General features: G+C 45.9%; 1 protein-coding gene across 4 annotated transcripts in view; it reads right to left on the bottom strand.

The window, feature by feature from the left end:
- Positions 1–844: 844 nt before the first annotated feature.
- The window catches only part of LOC146174127 (uncharacterized), a 34,370-nt gene continuing 18,898 nt past the window's right edge, over positions 845–16,316 (bottom strand). The window contains exons 3-6 of one of the 4 annotated variants that reach the window (XM_084583801.1): positions 11,739–11,899; positions 11,539–11,633; positions 5,564–5,653; positions 846–1,498 (exon numbers count right to left, since the gene is read on the bottom strand). In XM_084583801.1, the coding sequence (XP_084439927.1) occupies positions 1,344–1,498; positions 5,564–5,653; positions 11,539–11,633; positions 11,739–11,899 (501 nt within the window). In that variant the 3' untranslated portion in view covers positions 846–1,343. Of the gene's footprint in view, positions 1,499–5,563; positions 5,654–11,538; positions 11,634–11,738; positions 11,900–16,316 lie in introns of all 4 variants that reach the window. The other 3 variants (XM_084583800.1, XM_084583803.1, XM_084583802.1) reach the window with 3 other exon arrangements.

Here is a 16,316-nt window from a genome sequence, read left to right as displayed (position 1 = left end):
ACATACTTATCGGCTTTCCAGGTTCAGCCCTGGGCGGGACCCCCCAAAACAACATGCTCACTGAGGAGAGTCCGGTGTCAACGCGGACCACTCTGTAGAACTCCGACCGTTACCTGGTTTTTTGTAGTTACCGAAAGTGAAAGTTTATCTTTCTCCTCATGTGGCGAAAGAACCCATTGATCCGAATACCTTTTACTCGAGTGGGAAAAAACGTCTAGTGGTAGGGCTTTTACGAGATGCCACTATTCAAAGCGCTGCATTGCGCAGGAATAGTGTGTGTTTGAAATAAAAGGGTCTACATATAGGTGACGGCAGCCTGCAGAACGATTACTAAGGTGAAGCCACAAGTAAAAATGGAAACTATAATTTCAATACTTGTAAACCTCCAAAGTGATCATCACGCAACGTCTGTATTCTGCTAAATGAAATCCTCGACAAATACTTCCCCTTTCTCGCAATTTGAACTATTGCGATTAAATAATGTATTGCTTTTGCAGTAGTGCTTTTCCATTTTCTAACTGAAAACATGAAATATTCCTGGTGGCAGAAGCAGAAGTCACTTTGATGCCCAAAGTGAACTAGGGACGTGCATTGCTAGCACACCATAAGGAAGAGTCAATGTATTACACTTCGGAATATGAACGTCTTGTCATTACAATAGCAAACGATGTCGGTAGTGGTGAATTCTAGAAAGCTTTTACACCATGGTGTATTTATGGCTTTGCGAGGCACCATTAAGGTTGTCGCGATGATAAGTGTTTCCAAAGTAGGAAAACATCACCTATGTGAGTCATTTTGTGCACTAACATGCACCTTATGCTCATCAGACAAATCAGCTGTAAAATTAATATTTTTTTATTACAGGGCGGTTTGTATAAGGACGTTTCTTCTTAGAACAGTATTCTTTCATTGATCGTTTACAAAGCTTTCAATGACCTTGGTAGATATGGTATGATCCTTCTTATCGCAAATATGGTGAAATAAATTATTCGCAAATCTAAAAATTACATTTTCAAGATCGCGCTTGTGTTATACCTCGAAGCATTTTTAAATACAGGGTGCTCTCGGTTGTTTTTAAAGCATGAATGAAATAGCTTTGGCTGCAAGCAAATAGGCCAATGGTGTAAAATATAGGCATAGGGAGACGACAAATTTCAGGCGGACTACAAAAGTAATCAACATGCTTTCTAGCACTAAACTTTGTCACAGGAATAAGCCCATTACTCATGAAACCAACATCATTGATCGCCGAGGTTTTTGGGATAGATTGGTGGCGTTACATGCATGATTTTATTTTGTCTGTAGAATTAGAACTGCCAACGTCCTCGCCATTTTGGGAAAATTTAGTTGCCCCATTCCACAATGCGTGGGAGCCGCTGCCCGCAAATGGGGTAGTAGATTTTCATATTCTTTTTTTGGCAGTTATTCATGTATACACGATTGCATTCATTGGGAATGCCTGCATCCACTGTGCTGACCGTCTGCAGTAGTCGACATCCTGTTCATGAAGAGAAAAAAAAATTGGAAAGAATATTTTACTCGGCGCTAGAAGCATTTTATTCTCTGATGCTTTGAGCCTAAGTAAATGTACTTGGGATGAATCGTTCACGCAGGCCTACTACCTTGAACAAATATCCGCGCGTTTTTGCGTGCGGCCTGCACTCAAGCTGGACGCTTTATATATAAACTTAATACACCCTTGTGATATATAAAATGCAGTAGCAGAGTATTTAACTGATCTGGTTATGTTAAGTTAAATTGCATAAAGAGCCACACAGCATATGCGCGCATCTCGCAATTCACTTCCATCCAAATACAGACGCCGCCAAACGGCATCAATCCTAACCTTGGGCCTCAACTGCATTTCCAATTTCGACAATATGTCACACCATACAACTGCATGCTGTCTATGGTTTGTACTTTAAAGTTTTTACAAATTCATCTTGAAGCACTGAGGCTGCGGCTACCATATAGACGTAATAAATGTGTGCGTACACACTGCAAACAAATTCAGCCAATGAAGATTTTTTAAAGGTGTCAAATGATAAGTTTGTCAGGTATATGAACTTTTTCCTATAAACCAATTTAAGAATGTATCCTCATTTCTGCCGGAAGTTACACCCCGTTAGAGTTGCAATAATCAGAGGTAGTCAATAAAACTATGATTACATTTGAAACCTCGATTCGACTAGCAGTTTTGTCTGCATTAAACTGAAGAACCTTTTATCGTCAGTCCGAACTTTGGACATTTGGATAGACGCTAAGGCTGCACACCGCCATAATGGTATATATTCCACTCCTAAAACTTCGAGACATTTGGAGTCCCGGACAAACCAAAAGAAATCTCCCACACCTGAGACGTAAGAGCACACGATCTTAAAAGGACCATTGGTGTGGGGCGTTTCCACTATAATCGCCCCAGATAGCATACGCGTAGCGTGCTGTCACGCCACGCGCTATTGAGTGAGGTGAAACAGGCAGGACCTCAAGCACGCCTGCTAAAATGGATTCGCAGGCTCTCATGAGTGCGGAGCGGGCGCACACAGCCAGGCGGCCCCAGCAGCATTGTACCCCTGCCCGTGATTAACACCTGCATCATGTAGGCCGCCAGCATGCCGCGGCGTGGTTCGGCTAGTGTGTTCAATGAAGGGCCATTGTGCTATATTTTCTACCGCATCGCAATGAGCGTATACATCGATCATATTAATCATGTGGCGGAAACGACGTTTCACGATGCACTATAAATGGGCATAGTTCGAGTAGCAAACTGAACATCAGAGATCGAGCTCTAATCCCCTCAACGCATCCCATACTATCTAATCCTGCACGGCAAATGATATTCCCTTGTAAATGACAAGAAACTAAGTAGATTACTGACTTGATGTTGGCATCTGAAGGAAGGTATTTCACATCAATATGCTAATACTCACGAGGAGTGCCGGGTAGTAAATGCCGTCCAAGCTTCACAATACAGGGTGGTGCGATGATGATGATGATGATGATTATGATGATGATGAAAACGTTTATTTAAAGCCACATTGGCTTAGAATAAGAGAAGGCTGATCGGGTCCTTAGTCCGGGACACCGTTTGTAAAAGCCGCTGCCCGTGCTCTTTCGACGAGGGCTTGTCGTTCCTTGAGGTCCGAGCTGTACAGGATCGCCTCCCAGCCTTCCCACGTTGGGTGAATTATTATGTCAATACTGGTATTTTCTTTGGTCTCAACGCCTCTCATTACATCGTTCTTTTCTGCGTTCAAAACCTTCGTTAGTTGTCGTGCTCGCCGCACTCAAACGACGCTCAGCGTTTCTGTCGCCTTTTAACAAGGCGAGCCTCCCGCTCTTCCGGCCTTTCAGCAGCTTGTTGAGCCCTACGTCTGGCATTTCTCCGCTCCTTCTCGGCCAATTTTCACACCACCACTTCAGCATCGTCTTCTTCCATGGCCACTTGCGCTCCCCCTTAGAGAGCTCCTACATATATACAGACCGCTCCGACCACAGCCGCGTATGTGCAGCAGCACGCGACAGCAGCTAAAGGTCAACCGGCAGAGCCAACATGAGCCTCTCATCTGACATCACGCGGTTCTCGCAGAGCTGCGGCAGCGGCTTCGGTGGCTCGACCCCGTGCGCCTCTCCTCTGACGTCAGGCAGTTTCGTTCATTCGTAGCTGTGGCTTTTATTGCGAAAGCAATACTATCACTTTTCAGCCCTTTGCGTAGCGAGGCCATAGCTACCATTGACCTTTAGCGTGACCTTTGGTACGCCGCCAAGCACAGCTGCGCGAAAATAGAGGCCCCAACTCTCGCCGTCAACTCGTGAGGCGGTAGCTACCAACCACGGCCTAACTCCCGCTCGTTCCGTGAGGGAGTGCTACAACCAGAGTGACGTCATCCCATATGCCGCAAAAACAGGAGCCCCAACTCGCTCCGTCGGCTCGCGAGGTGGTAGCTACTGACCGTGGAGCTGCAGTTGCGCCACATGCTCCTAAAGCTAAGAAGAATTATGGGGCTGCAGCCACAGCTACCGCCAGGGGTGCAACGTTGGGTACTATAGGAGGTGGCCTAGCGGCAGGTGGAACCAACGCAGTCTCCAGGGATGCTTTCATTTCTGTTGGCGTAAAGAATGCCATTCCAGCCGGTGCCGGAGCGGCAGTTGTACATTCTGCCTTACCCTCGCCCACAACTAAGTATATCGTTGCAGCCACTTGCCTAGCTTCCAGTTATACATAGAATAACCAGGTAGCACCCCGCAATAAACAAGAGTTTAACCATATATATGGTTATATAACTATATATAACCATATATGTATATATATATATATATATATATATATATATATATATATATATATATAGGTTCAGCTGGTGGTGTATTTGGTTGTGGTGCTTGATGTATGCTTATGGTTATGCACTCTGGCCACGGCTTATGCCGTGGCCAGAGTGAATCACTGCATAACCATAAGCATACACCAAGCACCACAACCAGCTACACCACCAGCTGAACCTAGGCGTAGCCATAGCTATTGCTGTCGCAATTATCAGGCTTAACCAAGCTATGACACTGCCAATTTTTTTCTGACGACGATGCCACGATCCCCCCGTAGTTGACTAGAAGCTTTTCACTTCAAAACTCTGGCACATACCCCAGAGTGTAATACCATTCCTTCGCGGTGCAAGACGAGCATGTAACCACTCCGCCGCTACCCCAAGGCTTCTTCCCGAATAGAGGTGGACATAATGTAGGCAGTGCATTATGACTGTCAGCTAATGTTTAGGTCCGCCATTAGAAACTAATTACGAAACTATTCGTGAAACGAGTAGCAAAATACGATTCCGCTTTGCTTGCCTGCAATGAGGAGCTGACAGGAAAATTCCTTCAGTCGTACGGCTCTGCCGCAATGGGTGGCGCTAGCCGCAGCATAAGTTCAATGCTTGTACACAAATCATCATCAAATCATTAGGGTATAAGAACAGTGGCGCTATTGCATTGCGATGCGTAAGCATCTTCATATTTCTGGACTGAGTCGAAAAGCCTGACACACGTGCGTTGTGCGATATCAGTGCATGGTAAGAAATTCATATAGTCGATAATTTCGGAGCCCTCGATTACGGTATCTCACATGCCTTCGGAAGTTAAGACCTGTACTTTATCATCTATCTCCTTGTTCTAGCCCATACCAACGCATCGCATACATTCATTATTGTGTGAAATGATACTCTGCATAACAGTAAATCCCCCCTTTATATAGTGCTACAAGAGTGCCTGCGTAGCGTCAATTACCGTGTCCTAACTGATTCAATAATATTGAAAAAATCTACTCCACTTTCACCTTCCATGAAGTCTCGGACTAGTAAGACCAACAATTTGATGACTAGTCTGCATGGTTATATCACCTGATGACTACTCACATGATTGCGCACGTTCCTTTGCACTGACAATGCCAGCTACTCGGTCTACATCGATAACATCAATGGGGAATGTTTTCGAAAGCCATGCCTTTAAAGTTGCAGCGTGTTGTTAAAATAAAGGTCCCCCATGACCAAGTTGTTTATTGTAGCAAGCTCACCTCTTGCGTTGGCTGGTCCAAAATAAACGAGAATAAAGCAGCCGCGGCTCCGGTCAGCAAACATAATCTTGTATGAAGATGGCGGCTGCCCTAACAGCGCGCAATGTCAGAAAAAAAAGTTATTTATGTTCATTCAAATTTAAAACATTTCACATTTTCTACGCTACAAACAGTCTCAAAGATCAAATTCAATCTTATAATGTACGAGAAGAAATGTACATTTGATTAAAATGTGCAATTTTGCATGGGAAATGATGAAAGCTGCACGCAGCTGCTCGAATTGTCCTTAACGCGTCTTGTGGCAGAGGCAGCAATAAAGATACACGCAATCATCAAAGACGAATCCATGCGACAGAAGATGCGCCAAACGAAACCTTGCCATTTGCATGTTCTGAAGCAAAAAACAGTTAAAAATAAATCATTCTTATAAAATGTCTAAGTTACAAAATCTATGGTACATGCCGTATTTAGAAGACACCAAAACACTTTATAAGCCTGTTAATTATGATCATTTTGTAAAACATTACGGTTAAGTAATAGGTAAGTGGTACACTCTAAATGTTGCACTAATGACTCGGATATTGTCAGGCTACTGACAACGAGGAAGGATTGTGCTGGTCTGGGAGAAGAAGAGGAGAAAGCGTTGGTGCCTGGGGGCTAGTAGGCTTCACCTTGTCCCACTGCCATGTCACTGTAGACACCCCCTTTGTTATTTCACCGTAACAACTTGGTGGAAGGTGCTCCGTTCTATCCCTAAGTACGGCGCAGCAAGACCAACTGGAGTTTCGACGTATTCGCCGCTATGTTGGACTGCCACCGCTTCCAACCATCATAGACCACACCGACTATAACCGTGCCAGCCGCGACGATGTAAGCCAGGCTGGTGACAGGCCTGCCCCCTCCAGCTCTATTCCCTGCCAGCCTTAGCGGGAACCACGACCGCTTGCAGGAGACGGAGGTGAGGGCGCTGAGAAGTGGCGACTTCATTATGATTGAGTTAGTCGGTACAACCAGTGGGACCCTATCACCATGCTCACAAATGTCGTTTTATTTTCGAAATCACACGGCTATGACCTGGTTCGAGAATAACGAGGACAATTTGACAACTTGGGAACGGTTTGCCACCGAGATAAAACAGCGTTGTAGTGACTCTGTACCGAGCAAAAAGCGGGCTGAGCAGACCCTTGCTCAGAGCTCGATTTCCCGATGAAACCTGTACCACTTACACAGAAGAGATCCTCAGATTGTGCAAATGTGTCAATTCCAACATGCCCGAGGAAGACATAGTCGGCCACATTTTGAAGGGCATCGCGGCTGACGTGTACAACTTTTTAATCGTCAAAGACACCCTTGAAACCGTCTCCGATGTTATTAAACACATCCGCTCCTTTCAAGCTCTCAAAACGCGTCGTAATGCGCCGAAATATGGGCGGCTGGCCAACGTGCCTACTGTGGCCAACCTTGATGACCATGCCCAACTAGATCTTCCGTCGACGATCCGGCAAATCATGCGGGAAGAACTTCTGCGGCTCAACCCACTTCCCCTGCACGAATCTGCTGATGTCTCTGTTCAGAGAGTATCTAGATGGCTGGCTTCACCACCACAAGCGATTGCAGTGCAGCCTTTCGCACAAGCTCCTGAACTTTCAGCTTCTATATTCTTTATCATATGCATTTCGCCAACCGGAATGCGTCGATGCCTGACGCCCTAAGGTATGACGGCACCTCAAGTGCATATAGATCTTAAATTCGATCAACCAGGCTTCCTGAGTAGTATGAGCATTCAGCCAGGCCTACGACGCGCCCAGCTGTTCCTTGCTCTTATCCACAACAGCATTTTCTACCTTCCCCACTGATATGCTACCGCAGCGGCGTCGAAGGTCACATCGCCAGGTACTGCCGCAGTAGGTTCCCGCCTCGCTATAACCGCCCGGCACCTCCAACAGTACCCAGCAATCGGCAATACTGTTCCGTTTTTCAACAATCAAATACTCAGCGTGAGTGTTGCCGCAACATCCATAACGAGAATCTCCGCGACCATTCCCCTGCATCTGATAGAAATGTTACTCCTACACCCGCCTTCCGTGCGCGTCGTTCTCCATCACCGCGGCGGCGCTCCATGTCGCCTCGGCAGGAAAACTAACCAGCGCGACCAATGGGGGTGAGACCGCTAGAAATGTGCTGTGTGCCAACATCCCTCCAACTATAATGCTCAAAAACAAAATTCGTGTGTTTATTGATGGTGTGTTTATTTAGCTTTGGTGCATACGGGTGCAACTGTGTCTCTGATGAGTAATCAGTTTAGGCATTTGTAGGGACGCAAAGTGATGTTTGAATATGACCGCGCTTCAATGTTTTGTGGTGTGAGAGGCATTGCGGCCACTGGGTGTGTGTAGGGTGCAAGTGTCTGTGGGTGGTGCAATTTTTGAAGCCCATTTCGTAGTCTTGCCAAACTCTACGCATGACAGCATTTTAGGAATGGACTTTTGAAGTTTTGTGGCGCTACCGTGGACTGCCGAAGTCAAGAGGTTCATTTTGACGGTTCGCATCTGCCGACCCTTTTTGAAAGTGGCCGCAATGAAGAAACAGTTTTAGTATTACCGGAGACACAGTAGTTCCACTTTTGTCTGCCATGCTCTTCCCCGTGTCCGCTCCACTTCTTGACCAGGTTTCATTTCAGGCCGTGGTGCACCCTCTTCACTCAGCATGCCTGAAGAAAAATGTTATTATCCCTCACTGTATGATCTCCGTGCATCACGGTAGTGCCTCGTTATGGACAATCAATCCATCGTCCGAGCCCGTAGCTTTACCAACGGGATTGAAGCTTGCCTCCTGTGAACCCGATGCGCCCCACATCGTTGCTTTGGTCACAGATGCTACGAGTGCCACTGTACCTCTGCCTACTAATGAAACTTCGATTTCCCGCATGATCAGCGCCGATCTCAGCTCACCTCAACGCCGTACTCTTGTGGATATTATTCTACCCTTTTCGCCTATGTTTGACTTTTCTCAAACAGATGGACCGACCTCTCGCCCTGCCTCTCTGGTGCGTCCTATTTTTCTTGATCTCAGATCTGGCTACTGGCAAATTCCAATGGACCCTGCGAATAAGAAACAAAATAGCCTTCTTAACGCCAGATGGCATTTATGAGTTTAATGTTATGCCATTCGGGCTGCGTAATGCGCCAGCCACATTTGAACACTTTATGGACACAGTTTTGCGCGGCTTAAAATGGAACATTTGTCTTTGCTATCTGGACGATGTGGTCATATTTGGGAAGTCCTTCCAAGAACACAATGACCGTCTAGTACGTGTTCTGAATTGTCTCCACAACGCCGTCCTAATTCTAAACTCGAAAAAGTGCCGCTTTGGAGAGCGCCAAGCTCTGGTGCTAGGGCACTTTGTGATGGTGATGGTGTAATGCCGGATCCCCAGAAATTTGCCGCTGTTGAGTCTTTTAAACCCCCGCAGACAGTGAAGGCGTTGCGCAGTTTTCTAGGGTTATGTTCGTATTTTAGACGCTTTATACATCACGTTGCTTGTCCATTGACGTGCGTTCTCAACAAAAACTCCACTTTTGACTGGACACCAGACTGCGACGCGTCATTTCGTAAACTGAAATTTCTTTTAATATCGAAACCCTTCCTATGTCACTTCAATCCTGCTGCAGTGACAGAAGTTCACACGGATGCTAGTGGAATTGGTGTCCAACGGCACGATGAACGAGAGCATGTTATCCCGTACACAAGTCGTACCCTGATCAAGCCGGAGCGAAACTACACAGTCACCGAACAGGAATGCCTGGCTGTAGTTTTCGCTGTGCAGCGTTTCCGTTCATATTTGTACGGACGGTCGTTTACTATCGTAACTGACCTTCATTCACTCTGTTGGCTGCGGAACCTTCGAGTCCCATGTAGTCGCCTCGTACGCTGAGCCCTCCAGTTACAGGAATATGATTTTGCCGTGGTGTACAAAAACGGAAGGCGTCATGCAGACGCAGATTACTCTTTCTAGGATGCCAATAGCCAGGACTGGACCTGACAGGGACGAATTCGACAATTATATATCGACCTTCGAGTCAGCGTTCCCCGACACAAATGTTTTAAAAACGGAACAGCAAAGTAATAGCAGTCTGCAGCCTCTCTTTGCCGCCGCCCAAGCCAGCGCACCTACAGGCCGCTTTTGTGTGCCTGATGGCCTCCTATGGAAAAAGAGTTATTCGCATTTCGGCCAGCGATACCTATTTGTAGTTCCCAAGACGCTGTGCACGGACGTACTGCGTGTCATGCATGATGATCCAACCTCTGGGCATTTGGGATCGGTTCGAACACTCCACCGGGCTCAAGAAAGATTTTACTGGCCCAGAATGCGCTCGACGATTGAACAATACGTTGCCAGTTGCAAGCAATGTGAATTCCACAAATGTCCAACTGCAACTCCATCTGTCTTGCTGCACCCTGTGAAGACCCCGACAGCTCCGTTTTATCAAGGAGGCATTGACCTCGTACGTCCGTTTCCGAAGTTCGTGGATGGAAATCGCAACATTTTAATCTGCGTTGACTATCGCACATGTTACTGTGAAACCGCCGCTCTTCCATCTGCTATGGCGCATCAGGTGTCACGTTTCTTGCAGCACTCGGTCATCTTACGACACGGACTACCACGAATTGGCATCACTGATCGGGGCCGACAATTCACTGCTGATGTTGAAGATCTCATGCGTTTATGCGCCGTAACTTCCCGACACTCGACGCCATACCATCCCCAGACAAATGGCTTGACTGAGCGCGTCAACAGAACGCTTGTCAACATGCTAGCCATGTATGTGGATGCAGGGCATAACAACTGGGACACCATACTACCCTTCATCACGTATGCGTTTAATACCGCCACGCATGAGACGACTGAGTACAGTCCATTTTTCCTGCTGTATGACAGACCGCCATGCTACTTCTTGGGTACTATCCTGCCCTTTTCAAGCCGTGAAGCCCCCTGCCTGGCTGAGACCCTCTGTCTCGTCGAAGAAGTTCGGAGAATCGCCCGATTGCGGTCTGGTGTTTCACAAGAACGTTCTAAAGTGCGATACGATGCCAGTCACCGGCAGGTCACGTACTCTATAGGCGATTTAGTCTGGCTTAGTGGCCTCCAAATCGGCGCCGTGGCCTACATCAAAAACTCTTGGCCCACTATGACGGCCCATATGTGGTTGTCAACGCATCAGTGATTTAACTTATGCAATAGCCCGCCTGACACATCGGGTCGTCGGTATTAATTGTTTTTTTTTATTTATCATATACTGGCGGACCAAACATGGTCCAAGCAAAACCGAACTATGTCATGTTGCCCGCTTGAAGCTGTGTGAATCTCGCACGACTAACGAACACGCTCAGAGGGCTTAGGCTGAGTAGGGGGGAAATGTCATGCTACTGACGACGAGGAAGGATTGTGCTGGTCTGGTAGAAGAAGAGGAGAAAGCGTTGGTGCCTGGGGGCTGGTAGGCTTCAGCTTGTCCCGCTGTCACATCACTGCAAATAAACACCCCCTTTTTTATTTCACCGTAACAATATCATACTGTTACTCAAAAGCGGATATTTACTCTCATCCACAGTGAATATAAGCTGCGAAAAATTTGCGGCCACCACAGTGCTGACCTCAATGTGCCTGGGCATGGCGCGTTAAACCCCTTTGGTGTAGTGTCCAGAGTGATCGCGAGTGGCCTCTCTTATAGCTATAACCTGCTCTCGACAGTAAATGTCATAGATCAAACAATGTTTTATAACCAGTCAAAAGAGGATTCGTTTCACAAATTGTTGTACCTATTCCTTGTGCTGTTTTCTAGCACAGCCTATGATCACAATACCGTCAACATACATGTAACTTTCGGTTGCACATTAAGGATTTCCCATATATACTTAAGCACTTTTCAAAAAACGTCAGAATATAATTGCTTTCATGCGTCGAAGAAGATAGATACCTTGAGATGTCTGATAGATGATGGTATTACGATGGTGACGCCGACCAGTTGCTGTGGCGGTAAATCCAGTAGTTAGCGTAGTGACGAAAGCCTTCCTACAGAAAAAGCCGGGGATTTTGAAATATACGAGGCTCATGATATTATATTTCTGTGCAAATAAAAATATCGTAGAGGAATAACATAAAATCTGCAACACTCACACATTTGTTCGCGAATGCGGGGGTGCAGAATACACAATGTATAGGAATGAGTTGGGACCATTAGAGCGCAGTTTTCTCATCCCTTGGCAGAGCGTTCGAAGGTCAGCGAAAAACTGCGTGGTCTGCTTTGTGACGAAGAGCAGCTCAGTAACTGCTGTAAACTGGAAATAAATATTGCACATGCTGTACTATATTGAAAATTTTCTTACTCGGGGTATGCCATTAGGATTGCATTTACATACCCTGATCTGTATTTGGAGGTTATATATAAAGTACACATGGCAAGCATTACAATATACAAAGCCCCGTGCCGAACGTGTCAGTTAGTTCAGTCTTATGTCGAGAAGAGTCCTGATGAAGGAGATTTAGCCGACAATAAAACCGAACCAAAAATAAAGAAATAAATGTAAAGATTCACAAAAACGTTAGACATTGATAGAACTGAAGGCGAAAAGCGGATCGTCATTAACTTTTTGAATGAAGCTAACTAAAAACCGGCATTTACCTTTTTATTGCTGCCGATTCTCGCTTTAAGTACCTAACGAACGCTTAATGTACCTAACCCCTTACCCTATCAAATCAACATCTTTATGTCCCAAGTCTCACTGACTTTTGACTTCTTTTGTAGCGAACACCGGGTGTTTTTGCGAATACATTAAAGAACAGCTGAAAATATCGAACTCGCAATTTAAAAAAAAAAGAAAAAAACAAAATTATGGGAGACACTTAGACAACGCATTTAAGGGGACATGACTCGATATCCTCTGCTGCATGTCTAATAAAGACGCGCTTTTACCAAGGCGTATGAACATTCCTGCATGGCTTAGGGGCAATGTGTCACACTCAGAATAGTCTCGGAAGGCTATTTCTCTTATTGCGCTCCCAAACGGAAGGATAGGTCCCATTGCAGGAGCGAACTTTCAAGCACAGTAGACACAAATTTCGGAAATGTCTTTTAATAGTACAACCAGTGAACTAAATCCCAATAACAAATTTATTATTCTTACTTTTACAGTTAGTCTATAAAAGGGAGTAAGAATTCGTGAGCAAGATTGTGCTGTCAGGTTTTAACACGAAGAAACGGGTAAAAATGATGTCCTGCATCAAACTTAGGCGGTTCTTCCTTGCGAAACTAAAAATGTGTGCTAGATATGCTCAGAAAGCTACGTACAGAAGCGACACCTGGCAATAATATACTGCAATTTTCACTTTGCCAAATCCGCACTGCCTTCTGTACAATGATTTCAAAAGCATTTTGTAGCGCTCCAAGGCAGCCAAAATTGCGAGAAAGCGGTTGGCAATGGCTGCTTTTAGGTCTGCATTAAGCTGTGATGCAGAATAGTGCACTTGAAGGGTCGCAATATTTGTCGCAGTTAAAACTGAACTCTGTTGCCTCACCACCCATCATCATCGCTGTTGCGTTTTTGCCGATCTTCTTACCCGCCCCTTTTGCTCACTTTCGGTCTTGCGAGGAAAAAAAACTTCCAGATTTTTTCTTTCAGGTGTTTTAGAAATTGAGCTCTCCGCACTTCAAAATCTGCTGAGGCATTGTGTTGCCCCTGCACTTTACACTCGCCCTTAGTAAATCTCCCTAAAGTGCGACAATTAAAAAGTGATTTGGCGGTTTTGTTTACTAGTTTAAAAATCAAAAGAAGATTGAAGCACTTCATATTTTATGCTGCAACATTCGTTGCTCTTTTCAACTCAACTATGGTTATATAATATTACAAGGTAGACAGCCTTGGATTCCTCATAAGGAGTTGTAAAAAATAGGGAATTGTTTTACACAGTTTTTGATGCCATTCTTAATAGAGTGCGGCCTGTGATGACATAGCGGTCATATCGTCTCGAGCCTCATTCTAATAGGTGTAAGTATCGCGACAGACAAAATGTTACCGATACACCAAAAGTGACCTGCCAAAGGCACCTGCAATACTCCAAAGAATGATCCGAAAAATGTGAGCAAAGGAAGTGTGAGAGTAATCCAGCCAACAGTAGGCAAAATAAAACTAACACATTTAATGATAGTTACATTCTTAGTGCGAAGCCAACGGGGGGCCATTTATAGAGCCATGGGGGCGGCAAATTTTTCGAAAGAAAACAATGGAGGTATTCACTGATCCCCTCTAAGATCAAGAATAAATATTACAGTAACAAAATGTCGAACATGTTTAATAATATAGAAAATTATTGGTGCTCCGTGTTCTCGCTTCTTCTACTTTCCACTTACGACGAGCAGTATCGCAAAGTTCGCGGAAAAAATGTAACTGCCCTAAGCTAGAGTGAGTGTAATTTCCTAACTCCTGCATTGAGAGTAATATTGTTTTCTCTAATTAGCATGTATTTAAACAAAGTTGATAGTAGTGTAGAAAACATAGCGTGTAAACCTTGCAAAGGCTCGTTCCGGCCATTAGAAGCAGACGTTCAAGAGTAGTATTGAAGGGATTTTTAGCCTTTCTATGGTCGATAGCCTAGCTGGTTGGGAGGAAGCGCACCAGCACAAACACGAGATATAAGACACAAGAACCAGTGCTGACTCAGTTGTTAGTCACAATGAGATGTTAGTCAACTACTGATTGTTTATTCAGAGCGCCTGTGTTAAACTACATGTGGCCAAACTGTTAAAGAAAGAAAAAAAGACAGGGAAGCACGAAAAAAATATAGGACAGTTGAAGTATGTTATGTTTCTATTATATCCTGAAAAGCGGTTTTTGCTGGTCCTGCTCCATAGAAAGATGAAGTGCGACAGACTGGCAAAAGACATCGACGCTGAGTGTGGACAAAGTTTAGCTGTCATAACGCTTTTGGTACAGACGGCTATCGCCTGTGGATCTTCCCCGTAACATCGTTTGGTGGAGGTCAATCCATTGGAACCCCTGTAACAAGCGGAATCTCCGCAGCGGCCGCCACGTCAATCTCGCAACCACAATGACTACTGACGCCGCTCCCTCAACGTCCGCTGCACCTACGGTCATCATTGTCAACCCCCGGAACTGGAACCTTCTGCGGAACCAATGAAGTTAATGTAGACGACTGCCTGCTCCTATACGAAAACGTCAGCAATCACAACGGGTTGGATCCCACACTTATTCTCGCGAATATCATCTCCTACCTGGCTGGGACCGCGCGTGGGTGGTTTTAAACTCATGACGATTACTTGATATCATGGGATCTCTGCAAGCAGAAGCTCCATGATCTGTTCGGAAAGCCTATCGGTCTCCAACTCGCCGCAAAGAAAGAGCTCGCCTCTCGCGCCCAGGCATCCGCAGAGTTGTATATCACGGAAATCCAAGATGTCATGTCTTTGTGACGTAAAGTGGACCAAACCTTGTTTTTTGTGGGTAAATTGGGCCACATACTAAAAGGCATTGCCGATGATGCCTTCAAAATGCTGTTGTGCCAGGATTGTTCTACCGTAGATCCTGTGGTGCAGGTGTGGCGACGCTTCGAGCAAGCTAAAGTGAGGCACATTTCTCACCATTTCGAACGGCTGCCAAACACGGATGCTACCTCCTCCTTTGTGGATCTTCCGACTCCTCGACCGCCTACCAACGACACCATTTTGACGCGAATTGTCCGCCAAGAACTTGAGGCAATGACTCCCACAGACTCGCTATCACATATGCCGGACAACACCCTATCTACTATTTCTCTCATTTAGGCTGTTGTTCGCCAGGAGGTTGCGAAATGGGCATACCTTCAGCCGCGTTGCCGACACCGTGGATTCAGTACATTCTTCTCCAGGGATTGCTGCTTCCTCCTCAAAGAACGGTTTATAACCTCTATATCTGTACCGAAATCCGACTGAATGGCCTACTACTGACAATCGACCCATTTCCTTTACTTGTTCATGCGATGGCCAGATGTTTTCTCACTGCATCAGCCGTTGGTACACGCCATCTCGTCAGTTGACCTATTTCGACCGCCGCTGACACTATTCCCTCGTTATTCCTAATCTTGTCCTGACCAGTCCCGAGTTGACCCCGGTGCAGCTGTTCGTGTAGCCAATCGTTCGCCATCCTTGGAAGTTCGACGCTCACGTTCTCCTCGTCCTCGCGGCAGTTCTCCACCGTTCTTTCGCGCCCACCTACTGGAAATATAGCTAATGCAGCGCCCGGAGGGGACGCGGCATTTCTGGCCCGGACCGAAAGCTTTCTGCTGACCCATGCATAACACAAAACCGCATCAATGTCCTGGCGGATAAGGCTCCTGTCTCAGTTGTTATTGATTCTAGTGTCCAACTGTGTGTTCTCAGCTCCTCATTTCGCCGGCGACACAAGAACGTCCTTTCTCCAGCCGGCTCGTCCACACTACTCGTCGTCAGCGGCAGCCCTGCATCTGTGGTTGGCATGGAGACGGCACTAGTTAACATTGCTGCAGCCATACCTCAGTGTTCACCATCGCACAGGAATGTCCCCATAACGTTATCCTTGGGATTTACTTTTTAACAGACCACTCTGCCCTCACTGACTTACCGACTTACATCTATTTGACTTTTCGCTCAACTCTGAAGAGCCCACCTGCTCACCCCGTCTTTTTTCAGCGCAGTTCTGTCCCCTTCCTCCTGAAGCTGCCATT

Source organism: Amblyomma maculatum, chromosome 11 (genome assembly GCF_055883805.1).
Source record: "Amblyomma maculatum isolate TAMU_Amacu chromosome 11, ASM5588380v1, whole genome shotgun sequence".
Classification (NCBI taxonomy): Eukaryota; Metazoa; Arthropoda; class Arachnida; order Ixodida; family Ixodidae; genus Amblyomma; species Amblyomma maculatum.
The sequence above is the reverse complement of the archived record's forward strand: the minus strand, read 5'-3'. Positions and strand labels throughout refer to the sequence as shown.